Source organism: Python bivittatus, unplaced genomic scaffold (genome assembly GCF_059951505.1).
Source record: "Python bivittatus isolate LINGU-HERP-01145 unplaced genomic scaffold, Pbiv_v1 ctg000330_np1212, whole genome shotgun sequence".
In the NCBI taxonomy this organism is placed as follows: domain Eukaryota; kingdom Metazoa; phylum Chordata; class Lepidosauria; order Squamata; family Pythonidae; genus Python; species Python bivittatus.
In genome coordinates, this window is record NW_028277058.1 from 31,712,242 (window position 1) to 31,739,542 (window position 27,301).

At 35.9% G+C, this 27,301-nt stretch overlaps 1 protein-coding gene across 13 annotated transcripts in view; it reads right to left on the reverse strand.

Moving 5' to 3' along the window:
• ANKS1B (ankyrin repeat and sterile alpha motif domain containing 1B) overlaps positions 1 to 27,301 on the reverse strand; it is a 312,127-nt gene that overhangs the window by 21,416 nt on the left and 263,410 nt on the right. For 2 of the 13 annotated variants that reach the window (XM_088141913.1, XM_088141912.1), the window contains exons 18-21: positions 17,678 to 17,785; positions 12,615 to 12,794; positions 5,559 to 5,630; positions 476 to 604 (exon numbers count right to left, since the gene is read on the reverse strand). In XM_088141913.1, coding sequence (XP_087998039.1) covers positions 476 to 604; positions 5,559 to 5,630; positions 12,615 to 12,794; positions 17,678 to 17,785 — 489 coding nt within the window. Of the gene's footprint in view, positions 1 to 475; positions 605 to 5,558; positions 5,634 to 12,614; positions 12,795 to 17,677; positions 17,786 to 27,301 lie in introns of all 13 variants that reach the window. The other 11 variants (XM_088141909.1, XM_088141911.1, XM_088141910.1 and 8 more) reach the window with 6 other exon arrangements.

Consider the following 27,301-nt stretch of genomic DNA (forward strand, 5'->3'; position numbering starts at 1 on the left):
GCCCTTTAAACATGGTTTTTCCAGCAACCTTGGGGATCCCATGGAACAGGGAACCTGCAGGATGGTTATGTTATGTTTAGAATGTGTCCATTTTCCTGCAATCTTGGTTTTTTATTTGTTTGTTTGTTTATAGTTATTTACATTTGTTTTCAACTGTTTTGTTCTACACCGCCCAGAGTCACGTTTGTGAGATAGGCAGCTATATAAATTTGCTAAATAAATAAATTACACCCCTCCAACCTCTCCCCCAAACATATACTTTTAAAATTTTATAGTTCTAGAACTTTGGAAGATTGTTCATAATACAGGAAATTCTTGTTGAAATCATTTTACTCATACAAGAAATACCTCATCACTGCTCCTGTTACATTAGGGAGAGAAAATAACTAGGCACCTTGTTACAATCCAATTTCCTCCCCTAAATCAAGCAACTTTCAGCTGTTTGCAGCAAACACATTCTGTTTAATTGACTTACAAATGCTTTGTAATCACATGATTGGAAAATGAGTTTCTCTGGATGATGCTGCCAGTATTGTACTGGTGTTGATCCTGTAGCTTCATTAGGAGGTCGCAAGGTAATAGATGGTTCACCCCAGTCTCCAGTCTGAAAATCAGATACATTCCCAAAACAAAGTAACTATAAGAAGGTTAAGTTGTAATAATGCTTTTTCTGTATTTGTAGTCAACTTCTATCAACTGAATATTTACTGCATGTGTTTACTAATGCTATATGGACATTTCATATTACAGTTCTATGTTTTATCTGAATTTTCTAGCAAAAAGCAAGTAATGTCCAAAATACACAGGCATTATTTAAAGGAAATTATTACTGACATAACATTTTACAGGAGAAACTAAGTACAATTTCAGATACTTGGCTCAAAATGGGAAATTCAGCTAAACAAAGTACCTGAAAGTAAACACTTACAATGTTCACTATCTATATGACTACAACTAGGCTCCTTTCATGGAAAAGAAAATCCTATTTTGCCCAATGGAACTTACTCCTAAGAAAGCCAGTTAGAACTATAGCATTAGATATAAATACAGAATTTACTTCTAATTCTGTAAAAACCAATGGGATCAAAATAAAATTATCTTAAGTCAAATTGATATTCATGACAAATTGATATTCTTACAGAAGGAAAGAAATAAGTGTTTCAGTTGATTTAGGCTATAATTTACTTAGGAGTAAGCCTTACCAAATAAAATGGTATTTGTTTTGAAGCAAATGTGTAGGATTTTTTTTTTTTAATTCACAGAACAATTACATTTGGAAGGCACATACTAAAACAATACATTAAATTAAATGCTAAAAACAACTTTTCAGTTCATTTTTAAGTGATTTGTTCCTGTTTAACGGGGCAGAAGTGGCAACTAATTGTTAACATTTTAGTAATCTTTTTTAAACCTGGAAACGTAACACATTGGCAAAAGCAACAGAAAAGCGTAATTTTTACTGAGAATTCCAGTCACAGAAAGTATGCTTTGATTTCTTAAGTCAGGACAGAGCGAACATAACAAGCATTATATATAAATCTCCCATGTCTATAGGCCACACAGTAAAGACAAAGACAGAGGTTTATACAGATCTACAGTGACGAGCACAAGATAAAGTGGAAGGCACCAAAATTTTCTATTTGGTGGAAACTGAAGCAAGACTGCAGAAAATGAAGCAAACAGAAACAACTTTGTGCCAACATTACATTTAGTTGAAGGGACAGTAATGTATTTCATCTGCTTTTCTTAAAAGTGCTTTGCAACGTTTGCATTTTTCTGAATGAAAGATTTTTGGGTTTTTTGAAGAAAAGGGAATAGTAAGACTAAATAAGTTCCTCCACTCTTGGCGCTGGTGCATTTTTCTCATTATCTTCCTTAACGCTGGGAAGTGCTACTGCATTTGTGTGATATAGCAAACATATGCACAATAACACACTTGTTAGCAAATATATGCCACAGTGTTCAAATATCGTTAATATCAACATTAAACATTCTAGATTGAATCCAATGTTAAACACATGCAACTGATTTTGCAAAAGCAACTTTCCCTACCTCTCTCCCCAAGTAAGAGGGGAACATCTGTGAATGGAACTCTGATTCCTGAGGTAAAATCTCCCTGATTTGTATGGATTTGCATCATTCCAGGCTATTCCATTCAGCATAGCTATCAAAATGTCTGAGTAGTATTTTTATGGTCTAGATGGGCTGCTATGGGAAGAAGGGAGATGTAATTTGTTCCTGCAAACTTGTTTCATTTGCCTAAATCTGGATCCCACTCATTAGGAGAATTATCCATTTTGAAACATATTTACTTTTTATGCAATACAGTTGCCACACATACATGAGTGTTACTGTAAAGAAGCAAATTGTCAAGTACCTAGGGTCCAGAGGCACCACAGAGTTTATAGTTTATAGGAGTTGGGCAAAAGTGTTCTAGGGAATGCCTTTCCTTTGGCCAGCCTATTCCACCTTAATTAATTTAACCACTACCATGTCACTATATATGTGTTTCTCAAACCTGGCAACTTTAAGATTTGTGGACTTCAAGTCTGGCTAGTGAATTCTGGGAGTTAAGTCCACACATCTTAAAGGTGCCAAGTTTGAGAAACACTGTCCTCTATCTTGTTATCTCCTCTTTCCCTTTTGTCATTTTTCATTTCTTACCTCCTCACTCCCCATCACTTGATTCCATTTCTGCTAATAAGGTTGCCCCTTCCTCTTTGATTTCTCTACCTGTATCTCAGGCTTTTCTATTGCCATTATCAGCATGCACTGTAAAAGTGTTATGCCAAGTGTTGGCTACCTAATTCACACAGCAGCAGCCATGTTTCATTTTAATTAGAACTTAGAACAGACTACATAAGCAGCAGACAGCTGAATATTCAAATTCTGTCCTTGAAGTAGGGTAACAAAAGAGAATACTGGAGATTGAGTGAAGTAGGACTATCTTTGCTGCAGTACATTGTTGGCCATGTACCTATAAAGACAGTATTTGATTGGCCATGCTGCCTGCCACGTATACATTGAGAAACTTTCCTGAAAATGACTGCTATTTCACCAGTTGGCCAGTACAGTAGCACACACTGCTAATAGTCTATGGAGACTGGAAGACCTCCTGGTTTGGAAGTCTTTTGTTAATACCCTCAATCCCAATCCTTAATTAAGATGCATTTAAGGATACATCTTGTATATGTAAGATAAAGGGTACATCTCGTATATGTAAAGACCTATGATAGACCATAACTATGCTTAAAATTATTATTAAGCATATATTCAATACTCCCATTAGAATTATTTGAGTTTGGAATTTTTCACACACATTTGTGTCCTTTAGTAATTAGAACTGCTTACAGAAATGGCAATTTAATATTATCAACAAGCATAAAACATGCAGTTGTATTGTCCATTTGCTAAAGTAATCTTATTAATGTCATTCAAAGAAATATGATTACACTCAAAGGTTTTGTTTTTGCTTTTACTGGAATAGCTTGTCAAGATAACACTTGTTTTAAAGCTTTGATCCACAAAAAATAGTTTTAAAAAGCCAAAGGCAGAGATGGAAAGGCCTTTCTCTATAGTCCTCCATTGAGTCAGCCACAGAGCAAGGCCCATAGCCCAGAATTCCCTGCAATAATGATTCTCTTTTTCACTGAAATGTTTCCTTGTTCATTTATAGCCAGCTGTGTAACCACTAGTTAGATTTTAATTCCAGATAAACTGCATAATTGAAAGGGGGAAGATTTATTATTCAGCTATTACAAGAAAAATATTTATACTGTTTCCACTTCAAGAACTAGAAAGTGACACCTATAACAAAGTAAAAGAAATCCAGTTCATGTCATACATACAGTATATAGTCCAAGCATTCTTGTGATATTCATACTCCATTTAAATTATATTATGATTTTGGTTGGGATTACAGAATTGAACTGAGATGGAATTAAAACAAGAATGACTCTAAAGCTAGACATAAATAAAAAAATACAGAAGAAATCTGCACTCTAATATTAGTCTTAGTGTCTCATTTAAAAATAGCATAATTCTTCCACTGAACTTTAATTTATATATCATAAGTAATCTGCTTTATGTAAATAATATTCAAAATAGATTGTTACAATTTTATTCTCATATCAAAATGATCATAATTCAAATTAATTTTAATCCTACATTTATTTAGCAGCAATCCTAAACTCTACCCAATGCTGACAGGTATTTGAAAAGAGATTCGGTTCTAGAAGAAAGAGGTACCACTGACAGGATAATAATTAATTATGTTATTAGAAGTTCCTTGGCTGCCCAGGGAAAGATCCATACTGTAGATGCCAGTTTATGGTATTCCACCTGAATTGTGTAAGAAACCCTGATTTGTTGAGATGCCATGAATCCATTAGATCGAGCATCTCTTACTTCTGTGCTGTAGCTCTCAGAACAGCTCAACCAGTGACATTCCCACTTTCCTGTCAGTGGAAAGGAAGGAAAAAACGGACATCACCTACTGCACAACTTGACCCAGTGAAAAAAAAAGACACTGAATATAACATCTGTTTTACTTATGGGTCTTTCCTTCTCCAACCTAAATTCTTTCTAGGTAGGAGGAAGCAAATGTAGGAATCAATTCAGATAGCATTCCCGCTTCCCTTTCAACTACTAAATAGGTTATTATCTGTAATTCTTCATATTAATAAATATTATATAATAAAATAACTACTATATCATTATATTCGGTACAATCAAAATGGACAGTGTTAAATGTGAAGAAGTGTACTGTGGCTGTAGAAATGGACAAATGTTCATGTGATAATTTTCCTCCTATTTTTGCAAAGGTGGGTTATAACTAAAAGCTATTTCCACGCTTTGTTTCATTATACTAATATGAGTATTTCCACTGGAAAAAGTGTATGTATCATGAACATGAACAGGAAATCCAGTGTCTACTTTGCATATAAATCAGGAAGTTTTAAGATGGGTAGCAGGGACAAGTAGCAGCTCATGGAGACAATCCTAAGGCTGGCATTCAATATATGGCTCAGGAGAGTATGATACTGCTTCAAGACATTTTCTTTTTTATATCTGAATGCAAGCCATTTAAAAGTAAATATGTACTACAAGACACCATCTGGGAAGTGCATTGAGATAACTATTTTTGACATTTGGAGAAAAAGTCTTGACAAACTAGAAAGGTGACCAACCTGGGTGACTAACCACAAAGGCACAAAATAGTGTCAAATTGCAAAATGTATGCAATTTACACCTATTGTCTTTAAAGATGAACAAAGACAACTACTTGAAACAAAAGCTGAAATACAGATGGAGGAATTGAAAAAAATCAGACATTACACACTGCAGCATTAAAAATTGCATCCGGTTACACCCTCCCCTCTCAAACATGCTAACTGCAGATTATAAAAAACAAATACATAACAAACAGAATCCTGGTAATTACTAGATATTACACACTGCCTTCAGGAATCCAAGAAGCAAGGCACCTATACCAACACCAAAGCAGCACAATGGACAGCAATACGGTGACAACATAGCCATTTATTGACATATCTTACATTATGAACCTGATGGACTGCTGAGTAAGGATATCCTGCATTCTGGTTGGTCCATATCTCACAGACAGAAGACTGCTAATATAAATAGAAAACTGTATCTCATCTTGTAAGTAATAATAATAATAATAATAATAATAATAATAATAATAATAATAATCCCTTAAATGTAAGAAAAATTAAAGCATTGCACAAAACATAAAAATATAAATGCAAAAATTTAAAAGAAAGAACTATTAATTTATAGGAGCTGTCAATACTCTTTTTAATGTAATTGCTGATCAAACAATTTTGGGTTTATAGAAGACAAAAATATAGCACAATCCAGCTCAGAATAATTAAATTATTCCTGATTATGGATTAAAGTTTTCACAGCAGAGAAATCCAGTTTTCCTGTCACATTCCAGCCTTTGATTTCTATTCCATAGCTGAGCAGTTTTCCAATATATTTTATGAAAGGAAGGAAGGAAGGAAGGAAGGAAGGAAGGAAGGAAGGAAGGAAGGAAGGAAGGAAGGAAGGAAGGAAGGAAGGAAGGAAGGAAGGAAGGAAGGAAGGAAGGAAGGAAGGAAGGAAGGGAATCAAATACGTTATCAAATAAATGTCACTGCTGAGCAAAAGGCATTAACATCTGGAATATTGACTGTAGTCCAACAAGCCTGGATTCAGCTATTTTAATGGTAAAGTCGCCAAAAGAGAGGAGACCTCTTTGGAGTAGATCACTACACCTTATTTGGTGCAATAATTAGCAGTAAAAACTATATTCATAGTAGTAAAATAACAACTCAAATGCTATAATTGGTTGGAAGTATAATTACAACCAGTTAGGAAAGATCACAGTCAAAAAGAACAGAAAATCAGTTTCATGTCATCAGGCAGCAGCACCTGATGTATTTTTCCTTATTTGGAGACCACAAGCGACTCCAAGATAGTTCATAGTAGCCAAGCAACTAAAGCACCAGATATAGTAGCTGTCCACAGACTTCTGAGCAGGCAACAATGAAAGGTCTTAAACAGATGAGAAATGCAACTGCAATCTTTGGAAGTAGCTAGCAATTAATACATCAATAGCTTAACCACAGTATACAGAGCACAGCCAGCAGTTAAGACAAAGAGCACAAATGTAATACTGGTATCTAAATAAAGCCTGGATTTCAAATAGACACAGCTTCCTGCGAGAAAATCCCACTTGCAATGCATTTTCTTCTTTGAAATCTGAGCTCCTTTCACTGATAAATTATATCATTACTAAAATCTTAAGGGAGTTAGTTGGAGGCTGACTTTCTCTGACCCGCCCAGAAAGAATCCTACAACTCAATATTAAGAATTTGTATCACAACCAAGCAGTTATTATTATTCAGCAAAACAGGTACTTTGGTAGCAAACAGTCCAAAACAACTACCAGTTACACAAATTAGATAATTGATAATTAAGTATTACATTATATGTAACTTTGTAAAGTTGTGAAGTGGTTGCTTCTTCCGTAAGTCTTGGAAACTGAACATGTAGAAAGGGTATCAAGCGTTACCTGGATTTTAATTTGGGCAAAGATCACAACAGGCTACAGGCTTTCTGGGTATGAAAAAAACAAGGCAGCAAAAAGCCTGAGGACAAAAATAGACAAACATACCAGATTCAGCACTTCTTCTCAAGGAGCCTGAGAGAGCATGGCCTAAATTTGCACTTATGATCCATGCAGAATGTACAAGGGGTGCTGCTTTAGAAGGTCTGACAGCTTGAAGGATTACATATAGTTTCTAAGTGTTTGAAACAACACAGAATTTTCAGTGCAAATATTCTAACAGCCCAACTTCAATATTCACAGCCAGTTTTGGGGATCATGCAACAAAGTAAGCATAGAGACATGGTAGCTAGATCAGCACAAAAAAAGGCATCTTCCATAGCTCAGAGTATACTTCCGATAAAAGATCCAATTGCCTTTCAGACAGCTGCTTACCAGTTTTAGCATTATCAGATCCTTTTTTCTAAAAAAAAGAATATTTTTGAAGAGATTTGAAACGTTCCTAAAGAAGATCTAGCAGAATTCCGAAGATAATTTATTCTGACAACACTAATGCCCAAGGTTTATTTTACTCCTTAATTAGTTCTCTGACTTGTTAATGTTTCAATTACAGGTAGTCCCCGGGTTAAGAATGCCTGGGTTTACAAACGACCCATAGTTAAGAATGGAGCCTACGGTAGCAAAATCTGAGTTAAATACACAACGACTCAAGTTAAATACACAGTGGTTCAAGTTAAATGCACAATGGTTCAAGTTAATTACACAATACTACTTATATAGTATTATACAATAATACTGTTCTGGCTTACATACAAATTTGACTTAAGGACAGACCTTGGGAACAGAACTTGTTCCTAAGCTGGGGACTACCTGTACTAGATATGAGAATATGGCATAAGAAAAACTAAACTATGAATGAAAATGGGTTTAATGCTTGTAATTTCTACTGGTAAAGAAAATTACAGTGGTACCTCTAATTACGAACGCCCCTCCTTACAAATTTTTCAAGATACGACCAGCTCCGGCCCCAAAACTTTACCTCTACTTGCGAACTCCGCCTCTACTTACGAACCGGATCTGCGGCCATTTTCCCTGCTGCCACGCGGTCGCGGCTTCCTGTGGGCGAGATCGCGGTAGCAAGGAGACGTTTGGTGAGGCTTGTGGTGTGTTTTGTGGCGTTTGGAAGGTTTTTGTGGCGTTTGGAAGGTTTTTGAGGTTTAAAAATAAAATGCATATGTTTCAGAACTGTTTAGCCGTATTTACATTGAACCTTATGGGGGAAATTTAACTCATGGTGTGACCAAATTCGGAGGGAGGAATGGATTAACCGTATTTACATTGAACCTTATGGGAAACGTTACCTCGACTTGAGACCAACTCGAGTTGCAACCAGAGTCACGGAACGGATTAAGTTCGTAACTAGAGGTACCACTGTATACTGAAGAAGCAGCCAAGGCAGGTTTGCATACAAGTGCCAAAAATTAATCATATTCTCTATGCATATTCAGGGCAACAGCGCAGAAGGAACTCAGGTCCAAAATAAAAAAATGTGTAAAATACGTGAAAACATTTTAAATGCCTGCTTTATAAACACAGTAGAAAACTGGAAAGAAGGGCAGGGTGTGAATAACGATGAGTGAAGTATAATTTTCATCCTCTTGCTTCAGGATGAATAGTTTCAAAAAGTTTGAATAGTGTATACAAATTTGACTGAGATTGTAGCCTGGGGAGGTCAGAATCTGCCCTCCTCCCATGTTGTGGATACTTCGCCCATTTTGAGCATTCCACAGCTGTTATTTTGATAACAACAGACTCTGGAAATACTTATGCATAGTCTCTCTCTGTCTTGACCTAGATATCTCCTCTGAAAATGAGGCCCTAGATTATGCATAATTTCTTTCATTAGGGAACCTGCTCAGCTTCATGAACTTAAAAGCAAAGCAAGAGTAAGCATAGCAGTGTGCACTTCACATCTGAAGCAACTCTAAAACTATTGTTTCAGCTGCAAAAGACAAAGCATATGTTATAATAGTTTTCTTCAAAATCTGTTAGTGTGTTGCTGCATTTTGTAAACAAAGAACCAGAAGAGTTTGTATAAAATGGCTAAGACCACCCGGAAGGGCAGGTAAAACAACAAAGAATTTAAAAATCAGGATTAGTGAATTGGATGGTTCTATGAGGTATCTAATATCTAAATAATCAACTGAAGAATAAATAGTCAAGGGAATGTATCAAGTATAGCAATTCTTTCTGCAAGCAAAAATTCTTCTACTTTCCAAATATTTATAACAAAGCCCAAAAGTGGCCGGGAAAATAAAATAAAATAAAATAAAATAAAATAAAATAAAATAAAATAAAAACAAATGCTGAATTTTGTCAATTATGTTCTTAAAATTAGGAGCACCTCGTTTCCAGGTAAAAATTTATGTTTTCAGGTACCTTGAATATAATCTTTAATTCAAGAAAGACTTAGTTACATAAATCACAGTTCATACTTTGTATTTGGTCTTGAGCAAAACAAAATTTCAACCAACTTCAAGACTGATATTCAAGGAAGAGTACTGCACCAAACTTTTACTTACAAATAATACAGATGAAAAAACTGATATTACATCATCTAGCTCAGTAATTTCTTTCTGTAATCCTAAACAATCTACATTATGTTTTCTCTCTGGCACTTGCTGAAGAAAATAAATTCTATAAATACATAAAATAAATCCTAGACTTGGATCAAGACTAAGTGGGATGATTTTAACAGTAGTTGTTCACTGTGCCAAATCCACAGAATTCAGAGTGATGCCTACAACCTGAACAATGCTTTAAAAAAGAGAGAAAGAGAGAGAGAGAGAACTGAGATCATGGCACTGGTATAAAAAAAACAACCAGCATTCAATATATTAAATCAAGAGCTTCCTCATATCTGGCCAGTTACCAATCAGTTAGCATTGGATTTAGTAAAGTAAATACATCTGATGCAAGTTAGTAATATGAAAAGGATATGAAATGTTTTTCCACATATTAAAAGAACTCTGCCTATTCATGCTTTTTTCAGATTTTCCTAATGCCTGGTTTGAACACTCAGGTTTGTTCAGCTTTTTCCAGAGCTTTAAAAATATCAAACTTAAGTTATTGATCAAAACAAATCAAAATATTATGAAGCCTTTTTTTTAAAAAAAATGCTTACAGTTCTGTCCCTTTATATTCAATACACAACTTTTAAAAAACTCTTTATTTTATACATTTTGTGAGCACTATCTCTTCAGATAGTAAGAAACTCAGATGTCAAAGATGATTAATTACAAAAATAGAATATTAAGGGTTAGAAAGAAGAAACTCAATTACAATATGCAAGGATCAAATTGCTCAGTGATCACAGATTTTGCATTGGCTGTTCTGATATTCAAAAGCATTAACCTTTGTTCTTTTACAGTAAGTGTTAACTCTTTCATAATGTGCTTTGCAGTTTTTAAAGTTGACTTATATCTTAGGAAAGATTCTTCCAAGGGTAAGAGAAAAACCAATTTAGTAGGAAAAAAATATTTTTCAATAAGCCATTCTTTTGAAAACTGAGAGATAAAAAGCAGTAGAATCAAAGTTAGGTTGACAGAAAAGTTTATCTGAACAAACATATTGGATGTCAAGTCACTATCAAACTTTTTGAACTCAACTCTCTTCATATCTGTTTTGAGGTGTTAAAAGTTTCTGATGGATTCAACATGGTTCGTGATCGGACTTCTGTCATCCTGTGCACCATCAGAGAATAACATACATAATCCCAGGGCAGTTTTGCTGATAGAAATGCAACTACCCTTTAGAATGAAATGTGGCACATCTTACTGATCATATATATGCTTGCTTTAAGGTGATTAGTGGGCTAGTCATGTCTAGTTGAAGACTGGAAAATAAACTGATTTCATATAAATAATTAAATACATACACTGGAAAGACTTCAACAAATCCCATCACAGATTATCTAAAAGTTCATCTGGGAAGAGTTAACATTCTGCAATTTAATTGTAAAAATATCAGTTTCTATATGTTCTCTTAATTGCTCTCATATCAACAGAAATTAGTCAATTGTATGCCAATTTTATAAAAATATTTGTCAAAAAAAAAACCCCTTTCCACTAGCAAAGCAGTTTAAGGTGCATTTTAAAAATTAGCTGTAAATTAGCTGGAGTGGTGAAAGATACAGTATATGTGGAAATAATGGAAATATACCAGTATTGAATAGATTTTCAAAGCTGATGAATTAACAATGGTGTATTTAAAAAAAATATTTAATATAAAGAACAAATTTACTGAAGGACAATATTCTTAACTAAACCTACAGCATGTCTTAGAAGAAGCTTAGCAGTTCCCTTAGGATGATGGGATGCATTCCCATTGGCCTATCCATCGCAAATTCTTTATCCAAATTATTTAAAAATTAGTTTAAATTAGGAAAACGAATTGAGAAGTCATTTTCCACCAAGAGATTTTGATTTAAAAAAAAAATACAAAAGCTGTCACAGATATCTATATAATCTCAATAGAGAAGAATTCTGAACTGCATTTCGGTTCCAATTTGTTCCAACAATTCACGAAAACTTCATGAGAAATGCCCATTATATGTCCCAAATTAATTTCAGCTGTACTACCTATTTCACATGTGTGAAGCCTCTCCTATTCCAAGAAAATATATCCCTTTCCTTGATAACTACAGCATACTCAGACAAGCTGAAAGTATCCACACCTCTTTTATGAGTAGAGTATGCTATGATAACCACTCCTGTATGCACAGATTCATTCTACAGCCTGTCAAATCTGTTTGGGCTAAGTCATTTTAGATGACTTATATGACAGTTTGTTGCTAAGATTGTTTTTAAAATTATTTCACAGAAGAGGACAATGCTATATTCCATTATGTGTTTGAATAAGAACAAATCATCATGATAACTACCACCACCACACACCACCACCACCACCACTATCCCAAGGAAGAAAAGAAGAATGAAAACAAAGCAAAATAAGTCAGTGAAGTATTCAGTGACAGCACTGTTGACAGAGCAATGGGAGAGCAAAAACCAAAGGGAAGTGCAACAGAGTAAAATAGTGTGGAAGAAGATACGGCTTACTGAATGGACCATTCCATGCTGCAACATGTTGTTGCACATCTGACTTGCTTCCACGCTAACAGTTATCAGATGGCCTAGCTGTATCATTCAGTCATAGAAGAAATAAGTTCTCCATCATTAACAACAACAACAAAGTTCTCTTATTCAAATGCAAGCAGATTTTTTTTTTATTTTGCACATTCATTCTATTCACATTTCCCAGGACCGTTCACATACAAATAACTTTAAGTTTACAAAACTCTATGAAGCACTGGTGAAAAAAAAATGTGCTCACACTGAAAAGAAGTAAAAAGATACAAATTAAGAAGCAAGTTCAGCTGAAAAATCAGGCACCAATTTCTGAAATATAATGCTAAAGAAACAAGCGTTTAAAAGATGTAGTCCTAATGAACTGGAATAGCAAGTTGCTTTCCCAACTTTACCTGCGCCATTTGTCTTTCCAGTTTTGACCGGGGAATATCATCAAAATAGCTGTCATTTCTTCTTCTCCTTGCATCTCCCTGCATGATAATGTGTGGTATATCCAGGGAACCACCAGTAGTGTAAGTGCTTTGGCTGAGTGAGGGAGACAACTGAGGAGGAGTGTGATTACCACTGGGTTCCTGCAATCAAATAAGAAAGAAAGCGGAAGCATGAAATAAACACTGTTCTCAACACTCTAGCTAAATATACAAGAACTGCAACTGCAAGAATCACCTGCACTTTTCAATCCATGCTAGTAACATGGATAACACCCACCATCAAATCTGGGTACACAATAGTTCTATTACTGGCCAATGTTCAGAACTACAGGAAGTTTTTACACTTTAAACTGACAATGATAATTCAACATCTGAATTCCCACTTATTACAGAATTTAAGGACCTTTCTTTAAATATTATCATAACTATACATATAAGAGAGGTCACAGCAACACAATGTAAAGGAGTTACTTATATTGCTGAAAAGACTAGTTTGCAGGAGGGAATGCCCTTCAAACGGTCACTCATGCCCTTGTTATCTCTCAGACTACTGCAATGGGACTACATGGGACTACCCTTGAAGAGAATCTGGAAGCTTCAGCTGGTCCAGAATGCAGCCACATGAGCTATTTTTGGGGTCCGAAGGACCCATATAACACTTTTACTCCGTGAGCTGCATTGGGTACCAGTTTGCTTCCGAGTCCAATTCAAGGTGTTGGTTATCACCTTTAAAGCCCTACATGGCATGGGGCCAGGCTACCTGAGGGACCCCTCGCCCCCACGATTTCAACCCATCCCACCCAATCTCACAGAGAGGGCATGCTCTGGACCCCCTTGGCAAAAGAACTCCAACTAGTGGGGTCCAGAAGGCAGGCCTTCTTTGCTGTAGCCCCCACCCTTTGGAACATCTTGCCCCCGGAGGTGAGACAGGCCCCCTCACTCCCAGCCTTTTGGAGGGATTTTAAGACCTGGCTCTGCCATCTGGCCTGGCACGGGGAGGGAGGTTGTCAGAAATGGGGTTGGCTAGCCCCCTAGAGGCCTAGTGTGGCTTCCATCAGCCTCTTGGATTTTTTTCTCTTCTTTCTATCTGTGTAGATGTGTTTGTCTTCTTATAAATTTTAATCATGTATTTATTGTTTTAATTTGATGTAAACCACCCAGAGTCCCCCATTGCGGGGAGATAGGTGGGGATAAGTCTATGTATGTATGTATGTATGTATGTATGTATGTATGTATGTATGTATGTATATATAAATAAATAAATAAATATAAAATTTCCCTAATACAAAATACAAATACAATACAATACAAAATACTTTAATGACCAAGTATAAAATATATACAAGGAATTTGTCTTCGGTGACGAACAACAAGATCAACAGTGCATTTGGATAGCAACAGAAAAATAATAAACAATAACACTACACAGTAAAATAACTTTTTCAAAGGGAGAAGCCACTGTCCAGCACATATCGAGTCACGTAGTGTTTAACAGACCAATGGCAAAAGGGAAAAAACTATTCCGATATCTAGATGTTTTAACATATGGAGCTCTGTAGTGCCGTCCTGAAGGAAGAAGTTGGAAGAGTTTATATCCAGGATGGGAAGAGTCTGCAGATATCCTCTCTGCCCTCCTTTTGACCCTCACAGTATACAGTTCTTCTATAGAAGGCAGGTGGGTTGCAATTATCCTTTCTGAAGACTTAACTATCCGCTGGAGTCTGAGTCTGTCCTGTTTGGTTGCAGAATCAAACCAGACAGTTATAGAGGAACAGATAACAGACTCAATGATTCCCTGTAAAACTGTACCAAGAGCTCCTGGGATAATTTAAACTTCCTAAGTTGCCGCAGGAAGAACATCCTTTGCTGTGCCTTTTTAATGATGGCTGTAATGTTAAGCGTCCATTTCAGGTCTTGGGAAAGTATAGAACCCAGGAACTTGAAGGACTCTACCACTGATACTGGGCTGTTGAGTATGGTAAGGGGAGGAGTATTAGAAGGATTCTTCCTAAAGTCCACAATCTTCTCCATGGTTTTAAGCGTATTCAATTCCAAGTTATTACAACCACACCACAAGACCAGTTGTTGAACCTCCCGTCTATATGCTGACTCATTTCCATTTCGAATTAAACCAATGACAGTTGTATCATATTTCAAGATTTTAACAGAAGAGTCTTTTGAAATGCAGTCATTGGTATAAAGGGAGAAAAGCAGCGGGGAAAGCACACATCCCTGAGGGGCACCTGTACTGATTAACCAGGTACTGGATGTAATTTTGCCTAACCTCACGTGTTGTTTCCTACCTGTTAGAAAACTGATTATCCACCTACAGGTATGGTCAGGCACAGTAAGCTGGATCAGTTTGTTGTAAAGGATTTTTGGTATAATAGTATTAAATGCTGAGCTGAAGTCCACAAAAAGAACTTGTGCATAAGACTCCGGAAATTCAAGATGTTGCAGAATATAGTGCAAGGCCATATTAACAGCATCATCCACTGACCTGTTTCCACGATAAGCAAACTGCAGTGGGTCTAACAGGGGATCCGTGATGGCTTTCAAGTGAGCCAACACTAACCTCTCAAAGGTCTTCATGACCACAGATGTCAGTGCAACAGGCCTGTAGTCATTCAGCTCACTAATGGAGGATTTCTTAGGAACTGGGATGATTGTTGAGCTCTTAAAACAAGAAGGGACATAACCCGTCCAACGATTTATTAAAAATATACTTGAAAACGGGGGCCAGTTGTTCCGCACAAGCTTTCAGACATGAGGTAGTCACACCGTCTGGACCTGGAGCTTTTCCAGTCTTCTGCTTTTGAAACAGACCTCACACTTCTTTTTCTAGGATCACCAGAGGTAAGGGACCCGGGGGATTGGGGACAGGTGTAGAGAAGTTTAATGCTGATGATGTATCTGAGATACAATTGGCAGCAGCAGATAACAGTTGTTCATTCTCAAACCTGCAATAAAACCTGCAATAATCATAAAGCTATCACTGATGACAACGACTGCTCTTCAAGCACCTGAAGAGTTTTCACAGTATTCAAATATTGCCACAGAGAGTAGGGCATGGAGTAAGGCGCTTATGAACAGGTACTAAATTTCACTTGAACCATACAACAATTTTAAAATGGTCATGATGGAAGTGGTTTGTCAGCCAATTCAGTTTGTCATTACAGGCAAGTAGTGAGATCTCAATAGGTGTGAAGGCTGGAGATGTTATTGAGGATATTTAAAACTAGTTCCTTATGTGGGTCAAAGGTGAGCAGATGCCTAAATAACCCTTCCAATATGTTGCACAGCCCCTTTATCTTTCCCAAGTTTCTCTTCTCAATTTTCTTTTCTCTGTGTTGCTCTCTAGAGGAGTAGAATCTATCTGCCCATTTCCTCAGAAGTGAGAGACCTCACAGTTTGCAGAATCACTAGTCTTTGCTAGGGATAGAGCCTAAAACAAAATAATAAAAAGTAAAGGGTGGTATCCTATATAATCTCAGGGGAAAGCCCTCTGAAACAATTCCATTTTCAGAAATTTCCACAATGTCTGCAGGGAGGGAGCTAACCTCCCCTGACAGACTGTTCTACAGCACTGGTCCTGCCACAGAAAAGCAACGCCTTCTTGCTTCAGCCCCCAAACCTCCCAAAAACCTGCAATTTGTAGCAGCTTCTCTCTAATTGCTCTAAGGTTGGGCCAGTGCTAGTGGAGTAGGCAGTCCTGTAATATAATTTTAATTTGGAAAAAATGGCTTGGGGATAAAGTTATATTGGAAAGAAAAAGAGTAGTTTGTAATCTGTAATAGCTGTCTTTATTATCTGAAGAGAAGTAGTAAATAAAAGCAACTAAACCTCTTTTTCCAATCTCCATAAAAAATTAAAATTGTATTTCAATCATAGGAGGCATCTGTTATATAAACATTACTAGGGTTGAGCTTGTAGCAAAGAATCATATTAAAATATCAGGGTAATCATGAAATATCAGTTCATGAAATATGAAAATGATGTTTTATGGCTTGGCAATGACATAGATATTAAATAAGGCTAGGTTCCAGATCACCATATTAACAAAAAAATTGAATGCTTAGAAAAATAGAAGACTTGAGTTTAAATGAATATTTAATACTGTGCACAAAAATATCTAAGTAGTTATATAAATGCCTTGGTGACTTCCCAGTTGGACTACAACATACTCTATATGGGGCTACCCTTTAATACCATCTGGAAGTTACAATTGGTCTGGAATGTGGCAGTGCAAGCAACGTTACCCATCTTATACCACTCTTGTGTGAGCTACACTGGCTCCCTGTGCCTTTCCAGGTGCAATTCAAGGTGCTAGTTATCACTTTTGAAGCTCTACATGGCATGGTTTATTGTGAGACCACCTCTCCCCCAGGATATCTGCCTGTTCCACCAGGTTGATTAGAGTGGGCGTGCTCCAGGTCCCTTCTCTTAAATGTTGCCATCTAGCGGGACTTGAGAAATGTGCCTTTTCTGTAGCAACCCCTGCCCTGTGGAATGCCCTTCCCCCTAGGTCCAGCAGGCCCTCACATTTTTAGCCTTCTGGTTTTTTTTAAATTAATTTTTAAGAATTTTACACAATACTAAAAATGATACAAATTTAAGAAAAAGAAAAGAGTAAATAAAAGTGGTGAATAAATAAATAAAAGAGAAAGAAAAAACAAGTACAAAGAAGCAGCTTCTGATCTTTACAGCAGTTAGAAATAAATTTATCATCTGTCCTCCCTCTTTAAGGTTACTTCATGATTCCCTTCTTCCTATATTTTATCTTTTCTAGTCATCGAATCCATAAATCACCAGTTCATTTTTTCCATTTTCAGGAAAAAGTCCATAAAGAGTTTCCAGTCACTAATGAATATACTTGTTGTCTTTTCCCTAATCAAACAAGTCAGTTCAGTTATTGATAGATCCAGTTATTAAATAATAATCTCTCTTTGTGTTGGAAGATACTATGACTTAAAATGTACAGTTCAGATATTACAAGGCACTAAAACAGATTTGATAGAACCTACCCTGAGGGTTATAGAACGTGGTGGTTTCTGAGGTGGATCTTCGTGAATCCGGTCTCCCAATGAGGCCAAAATACGTTTTCTATGGCCAAGCAAACTGATTTTTAAAACCTGAAAAATAAATGTTTCAAAAATAATAAATAAATAAATAACCTGTCATAGAAATGCGCATAAAGAACTAAAATCAGATTATTATCCATAGCTTTTAAGTGCAGAAATGCAGTAGATGGAAAAGTGAAATTGATATTTCTTAAATGGATGGGTAACTAAATTTTCACCTACTGGCATCAATTCCAATTCAGACCAATTGATAGAATATCCTGCTATTTAACTAACGTCATCTATCATTTGCATCAACACTGGAATAGTAGTATGAGGTTTGGTAATAAACAAAAGAATAATCATCTGCACATAAAACCAGATTGTGTTCAACTGAATTATGTACTACTCTGTAAATCTCCCTATGCTGTCTAGTAGCACAAGCCAAGAGTTCCATGCAGATATTGAAAAGCAAAGGTGAAAGTGGACATCCTTGTCTAGTTCCTCTAAATAACGGGAAAGTAGCAGAAAGAATTCCATTAACTTTTACTTCAGATGTGGGCGACTCCTATAGTATCTTAATCCATTTTATAAATTTCAAGGGAAATCCAAACCTATTTAATACAGCAAACATGTACTATCTATATATTTTGTCAAAAGCTTTTTCTGCATCTAAAGATAGAATTACAAATTGGTCTTTATTTTTATTCAAATCTATTAAGTCTACAACTAACCTAATGTTGTCGGCTGCTTGCCTAGTTTTTATGAATCCTACTTGATCATTTTTAATAACAAACAGTATCACTTGCTATAACCTATTTGCTAGCACTGCTATTAAGATCTCTGTATCAACATTAATCAGAGAAATGGGATGATAATTAGCACATTGGGTATGATCTTTACCTGGTTTTAGTATAATTGCAATATAAGCCTGATTAAATGCCTCTGATAATATTAATTGTCAGTAAAATGATCTTCTGCCTCTGGCATCTTCCTATATTGCTGCTGCCCAATATAGGTGCCTGCTTGCTTTAGCTGGGCAGCTGGGATGACCTTCACATCCTGGGTGATCCTGCTGGGAATATACTGCTGGGAATATATACTCTTGGCATACACTCCTTTTCTTCTTCGCTCACCCCTCCCAGGAGCACCCCCCCTTGCCACAATGAGGCAGCACAGCAGGACCTGGAGGGTTGTTAATGAAAGAAAATAAACCCCCCAAAATTGGCAAGTGCTATGATTGGCTACCTGCATTTTTTAGACTTAAATCATGACAGAATACTGCAAACTATATTAGAGGATGTAATGCACATGATATATGTAAAACCAAGACTATTAACATCCTAGATATGAAATCAAGTGCTACGAAGTTAACAAATAGTCAATGTTGAACTCACTATTTGGTCATTGACTTTTTCCAGAGTAACCTTTGGAATTTCTTCAACCTGGATTCCCCCCCCCCCCCAAAGAAAGCTTATGACATTTTAGAAGGTGCAGGTTGTAGAAATATGTTTTTTTCTCACGGCGTGACATATATTTATTAATATAACATTCTTTGTATTCTGACCACTATTTTAGTTAGAGACTTTTTGGACTGTAATCTATTGTCACCATTAGTATTCTGCCATAAATGTATCAAGTTAGCTTCTTTTATCTTGCCATCACTACAACATTTATGTTATATCGAAGTAAATTAGCATAATACATATATGGGAAATTTCTTGTTTTATGGTAGTACCCTACTCCTATCTCAGACTGATCCCTTCTGTTTCTACCTTAAGGTATTGAAGCGCTGATCCTAGGTTTTCTGTCATGAATCCTCTTAGAAAGTTTTGTCACAGAATTCATTTCCAATTTGCTCCTTGTGAGTAGCTCCCTTGGAGCAAATTTGGCTAGCCAATTTAAGTTCTCATTTTAGTTTCTGAACATAGTTATATGCTGCAGCTTCACTGCAGATAGATTCAAAGTTTGCTGACACTCCTTATCATACAGAGGTGCGTTGGCTAAGTCGGGGAAAAGTTCTCAACAGAGTTTTTGAGCTCAGCAACGAAATCTGTCAGTTCATGGACAGTAAAGGAAAAGACTCCACGAATTTTAGGGATGAAAAGTGGAAATGCGAGTTGGCATTTCTGGTTGACATAACAGCTCATCTCAACGCCTAAAACCTCCAGCTCCAGGGACGTGACCGCATGATCACTGACATGTATGATGCAGTGAAGGCATTTCAAGTGAAGCTGCTTTTATGGGAGACACAAATGCACCAGTGCAACTTGCCCCACTTTCCCTGTTGCCAAGTAATGTTGAACCAAGTCGGCACAACGGTGTTCCCAAATACGCACTTTGCTGATAAACTGAGTGCACTGCGCACTGAGTTCGCACGGCGCTTTGGTGACTTTGAAGAACAAAAAAAGAAGTTTGAGTTGCTTTGCAACTCATTTGCCGTCAATGTGGAAACCACACCTGTGCAGATTCAGATGGAGCTGATTGAGCTGCAGTGTAATGGTACACTGAAGGCAAAGTACGACACTGCATGGCCCGCACAGTTTATTCACTCCATTCCCGCAGAAATGCCCCAGCTCCGTCTACATGCGGCTCGAACCTTGTGCATGTTTGGTAGTACATATCTGTGTGAGCAGCTCTTCTCAGTGATGAAGACTAACAAAACAGCACACAGGAGTCGTCTCACTGATGAGCACCTGCAGTCCATCCTGAGAATCTCCACAACACAGAACCTCACACCAAATATAAACGAACTTGTTGCCAAAAAAAGATGCCAGGTGTCCAGCTCTGATAAAATGACATAAGAGCAAAGACAACTGAATGATTTGATTTGTTATTGCTGAAAAGCACAAATTTTATTTATATTTCCAGGTTTTGTTATGCAGCATGTTCATATTTTGAATTTGTATAATTTTAACAGGATATATTTTTATGGAGAGCAAAATCTTTTGGGATATTTAAAATTTATTTTTTATATAAAATGACATAAGAGTAAAGAAATTTGAATGTTTGTTCTTTTAACGTTTACTTTATTTCTAACTTGTATAATTTAGACAGGATATATTTTGGAGAGCAAAATATCATAAGTTATTTAAGGTTTGAGTTGATTTATTCCGGAATAATATTCCTGTCTGTTTTTATTCATATTTATGTTCAAAAAAGTTAAGTTTTAAAAGTTTAAAAGTTTTAAAAGTTTAGTTTTAGTGTGTTCAATAAATGTTTATCCTGTTTGGCCCGCCACCTAAAGTGTGTTTTGGATTTTGGCCCCCTGTGCAATTGAGTTTGACACCCCTGCTCTAGAGTATCTATTTGTCTATGTTGTCACCAGGAGTTATAAACGACTTGATAGTACATAATCAATCTAGAATAAAGCTCAAGAATAATGGGAAATTATTCTAGAATTTCAAAAATAATTTCACAGTCATTATGGTCAAGCACGCTAAAGAAAATTCATACTGAACATTTTGGCAGAACCTGAAAGGGATACATGACTTGGGTACATACCCAAATAGGGAAAAAATGGAATGTTCAGTGCACTTAACAAGCCATAAAAACAAGTTGGGATTGATCTGTTCACATGAGAATTTTGGACTATTATAGCTGGTATCCAGTTCCGTGATCTGGTAACTATATCCAGAGAGCAAGCACAACAATGAAAGTTACCATATAGTTTCTATAAAAAAATTCCAAATATAACTAGACAATAGTATCTAAAAAGGAGATAAAATCAAGAAAAAAAATCTATAAATTGTACTTTTGCTGGAAAGGTATTGATAATGAAAGGAGATATGTACAATATCATTGTATCACTCAATGAGGATATTATGGTATGATACAATATCACTTAAACTACTCAAGAACAGAGATTTTGTAAGAGTTCAGTTTCAAGATGAACATGGTAAACAAGTGACAGTAATGGATAATAAAAGAATGTTACATTCAAACATAACAAAAAACTTGTAAAACATAACACATGGTAATTTTCAGTAGGATTCACAACATGAAAAATTAAAGGAATCTGAACTAATAAGTGTTCATAATGAATTAAAGGAAAGAAAGAAAAAATACCACCAGCACCAATAAAACTACCAAAGGGAAATATGCCCAAAGATCAGGAACAGAATTAAACGTGGCCCAACAGTATGCAGATCAATGACAGTATTCCAAGTGTGGTCAATTTAAAGTCAAAGATTTGAAATGTATCAACATGAAAAAAGCAATAAAACTATACAATTTATTTTTAGGTAAGACATCATGGTAATCTGTTTAAAAATGTATAATATTTAAATAGAGAGGGGAATGCATTCTCTCATGCTACAATATGACCAATTAAGTCCACTCTATACTATTATAAAGAATGTAGCATGAGGCTGAATAAAAATTGTTGCTATTATACTGTACAGACAAAATAGTGTCATGTTGTGCAATATATTACTGAGTGGACTTGAAGCTCTACTGTTGTCCTCTCTATGCCTAAAGGGAAGAAATTGCATCCTCATTGACTCTATATGTTGTGTCAGTGTTGGTGCTAAAATGTTTGCTCTATCTTTAATTATCTATGGTTAGCATTTGGATTACTTAGGGTGGCATATGATGGAGATTAATATCCTAGAAGAATGTAACAGCAATCACTTCAGTATTGTTTCTATGAAACTACATGGATGTGCCCATGTAGCTCAACTAAATTTTTATATAATTAACGCACATGAGAATACACATTCCCATTCAACTTTGTCTAAACCAAATCCACAACAAGTCAGAGATATGGAAAGAAGACTTCATCAATAATAAAGATAACCTGTTCTTTACTACTTCTAACTTACCATTAAAAAAATAAAATAAGAATTTGGTAGCAAGGCTACAAAATTCTACATTCATATGTATGCACAGTTCTGATTTCTACAGTACATGAAAATCAGTGTGCTAATTGAAAATTATATTTTTAAAATGTATTTGAAAGAGGAAATGCACCCACTCTTGATGCACTATGGGAGACTGACAGTTTTATTAATGAAGAAAGCTTATATAATTAAAAGTAAGAGTTAGGAATATTAATCAATAACATCTATAAAACTTTTCACATTATCTTTTCCTGAGTCTAAAGTAGAATGGCTCAAAATTACTCACTACAATATAAAATTCACTGTTAGAGCTATGATTAATAATGAATAAGATACAAGAAATTTACAGTGTAATTTAGATATTTATTCAGTATTCAATATTACCTCTCAGGATTTTATGTATGCATAATTTCACTATGAACAGCAACATTAAATTGATTGTTCTGTTTGGAAAGTAAATTAATGCTGAGCTCCATTAATTACAGGGCAATTATTGAACTAGTTAGTGCATATCCAATTTACATTATTTAATACAAGTTTCATACATGCATGCAGGGAAGATGCCAATGGGAAATGGGCAGGTCCTCTTAGAGAAACTGTAGCTTTCATTCATATAAATAAGCCGCTACTCCAATCACACAACTGTTCAAATCATTTTAACTCTGTATCATTTGAAACAGAAGACATTTCAATCTAAAAATAACAGAACAACCTAAAAAGTTCCAAAATTCCAAAATACCAACTGCCCTTAAAAACAATAAATAAATCCAACACTACATTGTTTCTACTTGCAAATCATTCCAAAATATGTTGAAGCTCTGCATGGAATCCATCATTCCTGTCAATCTCAAAATGCTGCAAATACACAGAGAATACCATGAGCTAATCAATGCTCCCCCCAGCCAACCAACAGGAGAGTGCAAACCGATTAGACAGTTAGTGCCCCATCTCCTGAACTCTAGCAGCTGGAGTAACAAAAATCCTCTTAGCATCCACTTCACACAGAAAGGAGAAATAAATAAATCACTAGCCTTCTCCATTCCTGATATATTCAGCCATGTTGTATGTATTTGGCTGTTTGGGGGAAAATTTTGCTGAGGCCTTTCTGGCCTTCAGGACATCATTCCTTCTGCATATCAATTCTCACTTAAAGTTCTGATATGGCATAACACTATTATTTTGCAGGCAACTGTTTTTCCAACACCGAGTAACTAACCCTACCCTAGAAAGAGGTGGGGTAACACAAGATTTTGCATTAGGCAGAACAAATTCAAGTAGGCCATTTTGTGAAACTGAAAAAGTTTAAGATCAGTTCAAAAGGGCAGAGATGGGGAGGAGATAGGCAGGTGGGGGGAGATGAAGCACACACTCCAGTCATAAATGTGGACCGGCTGCCAAGCACACAAATTTGGATCACATGACCGCGGGGGTGCTGCAATGGCCATAACTGCCATTCATTCAGTGCCATTATAACTTTGAATAGTTGCTGAACAAATGGTTGTTAAGTGAGGATTACCTGTACCCTCAAATTGCAAAAAAAGTTTCTAGTAATCCTAATTTTTAACGTCTTACTGGGTGAGTTGGGATTATCTGCCCTCACAAACAAAAAAAACTGCAAAAAGGGATAAATTAGAGACAGCTGAGGAAAGATGAGAATGTCTCCAGTACTCTAATATTAAAAGGCTATATAAATCTCATTAAGCCCAGGCTTTCCATTTGGTGACAAGAGAAATTAAATCTTAGAAAGTTTGTTTCTTCAATTGTTTTGTAATAATTTGAAACTGGAAATACACCAATAAAGCATTAAGCAATTTTGAAAGTTGCAAATGTATTTGCAACATCTTTATTGAAGTTATAACTGCAAAAAGATGTCTTCCTAAAGTAAATACTTCCCTTACGCATAACCTTAGGTCCTTATACATTTCATTGTCTCCAATAATTCAATTCATAGCTGCAATAAACATTCCTGTCAGTCTTGCGAGCTGGTCCAGACAAGTAGCATATCCAGAAGAACCAGCTCTACTTTATTGTGAGGTTACATTAACAGAATCTTGCAAGTCTGAAAGTTCATTTTCCCCCCTCACCTTTATAGCCCAAGAAACTAGGGAGGGTCCCTTCTGAGATGTTTGCCACATTCACATTCCTTCTGTGGGTTAAGCTGCCTCCATTGCCCTGGCTGCGGCTCTTCCCCATCTTCCAAGGTCAGTCCTACCTACCATTATAATTCCCGAAGCAAGTTATAATAGCAGCAAATGCAACAAGGGTGGCATACAACATAGTATGTAAATTTAGATTACTATCAACAAAAAAACAAAAAGATTGAGAAACACTTTTCTAGCTAGTCTTATAGACTGTAGAGTAACCTCAAGTCATCAGTACTCTGAAAATTTGTATGCAATTAAATGTTGAGATTTTTAATGGTCAAAATATTTATTTACAATTCATCAGTATCTTCTGGAGCAGATGTTATTTCTTAATTTATTTTTACCATCTTGCCTTATTTCATTTCTTAATTTTATTTCCATATCTATTTTTCCTCAAAGATCCATCCTTTATATTAATAGTTTGCCTCATATTTAGAACCTCTCATCACCCTTACATCCTTCAGTAATTCTCTAAACCTTTCATCAAAAACAAATCAATCATGCTTACTTATTCATTCTTCAATCATACAGTATGTTTGTATGAACAGACTTAACTTAAATCATATATTTGAAAAACAGCAGCTGTTTTCCTAAGCAATTTAATAATTTGTTTATTTTATTTATTCTTGGACCCCTGAATGGCCCAATCACTTTTTCTGTACTCTGCTGTCTCAATTCCACTCATTCATTCACATCACCTACCAGAATAACATTTTTCCTGGATTCATTCTGAATGTTGTACAATTTTTCCCCAAAATATCTGTGGCCTTTTTATTATCACCACTTGAGAGTAGCATGTAACTATCACCAAGCTTTGAATTTCTAATTTCATATACAGCCGTAACAATCTAGTTATAAAATGACTAGAAATAAACATTTAGAGAACACACACAAGACAATCAACAACACCTTTGACAGAAATGAATTTCACAAGATAAGAAGAGAACAACAGACTACGCTTCCTGGATATTCACATTAGCAGAGAAAACAATGGTAAACCACAAATCCAAATGCATTATAAAGCAACCCACGCTAACCAAGTACTCAACTACCATAGCAACAACCCAACAGTACTCAAAAGAAGCTGCATAAGAACTCTATTCAAATGAGCAAAAATGCATTGCAGTCACCCAGAACACCAGAAAGCAGAAATAGTCTATTTATATAACATCTTGCAATGTAATACCCACGCAACTTCATTAAAAAGTGTCTATCCACATAACCAATCAATCAACCAACCAACCATTACAACCTACAAAAAGGATACCTCTTCCATACATCAAACCGCTTGGCATCACCACAGCCTACACAAAACAAAGTCCCTCCAAAGCAAACCTAAAGACTCAGTAACTAAAGACGACAAAACGGGAGTTATTCACAGCACAGTCATTTACAGTAAGGACTATGAAAAACACTATGCAGGACAAACAGGTAGAAGTTAGTCAGAATGCATCCATAAACATCAATTGGCAATCAGAAGACATTATGAAATTAATTTCATAGCCCAGAAACTGTTCAATCACAGTTTCAACTGGAAAGCCCTATACATTTTAAATCAAGCCATGTCTAAGAATGCAAGAGAATTCTTAGAAGCTTGGCAGTCCAATAGCTATCAACAAACATACAAAAAAAAAAAAAAACTCTTTCGTGAGCCATTTAAAAGGACCAATCAAAGGTTAAAGAAAGAGGCAAACATCCCAGAGCACACCTTCCCTTATTACATACCTGCTAACCACACCCATATAAGCAGTAATCAGCACCTGATCACAATAAGCACCAGACAATAATATGTCAATCAAACAAGAAACAATACCATCAACCAATACATCCTGTCCAATCTTACACAAGGCTGTAGGACAACCAACCAACAAACCTCACTTCCCCTTGTGAGAGTATTGATGATGTTACCTAATCTGGTAATGAAACATCTGCAAGAAGAAAACAAAGCTTAGAGAATTCTAAGGACACAACAATTCAACCCTAAGCTAAATATATTCTCCACCAGTGCAATCTAGTCATACTTTGAGATATTATTTTTAGCCATTTCATTAATGCAAACATCTAGAAATCTAGACTTTCCCCATGCACACAATCTCATCAACTCAACTCTACTATATTAGATCAGATGTAATTGTTTAATTCAGATGTAATTGTTTAAGAAAATTTTTCACAAGTATACAACATATCTTTTTTTTTTTCATTTCATACTTTAATTCATGCACTTTACCCCATATTTCTCTTACATACCTAGTCATAATCTTCCATATGCCATGGTCATCAACATGGCTCTGGTCAAGCAAAGCTTTTACATAACACTTTTTTCCCCCAGCCTTAGTTGTATCCATGCTACTTGGAGTATTCAAAAACCATTACACTGATAGAAAACTATTATTCAAGAAAAAAAAGTACTTCCTCTCATATGTTATAAAAACAACTGTCTGCTTGCACAGAATGTAAAAAGCCATCCCAATAAAAACTTCTTATACTTTTTATATGTCACTGCTGCCAAGAGCAACCAATCTGTTCTTTCTCCAAATAAAGCAATATAGCTCTACCATGTTACCTAGCAACAAATATTTCACTGCTACTCTAGAAAACAAACT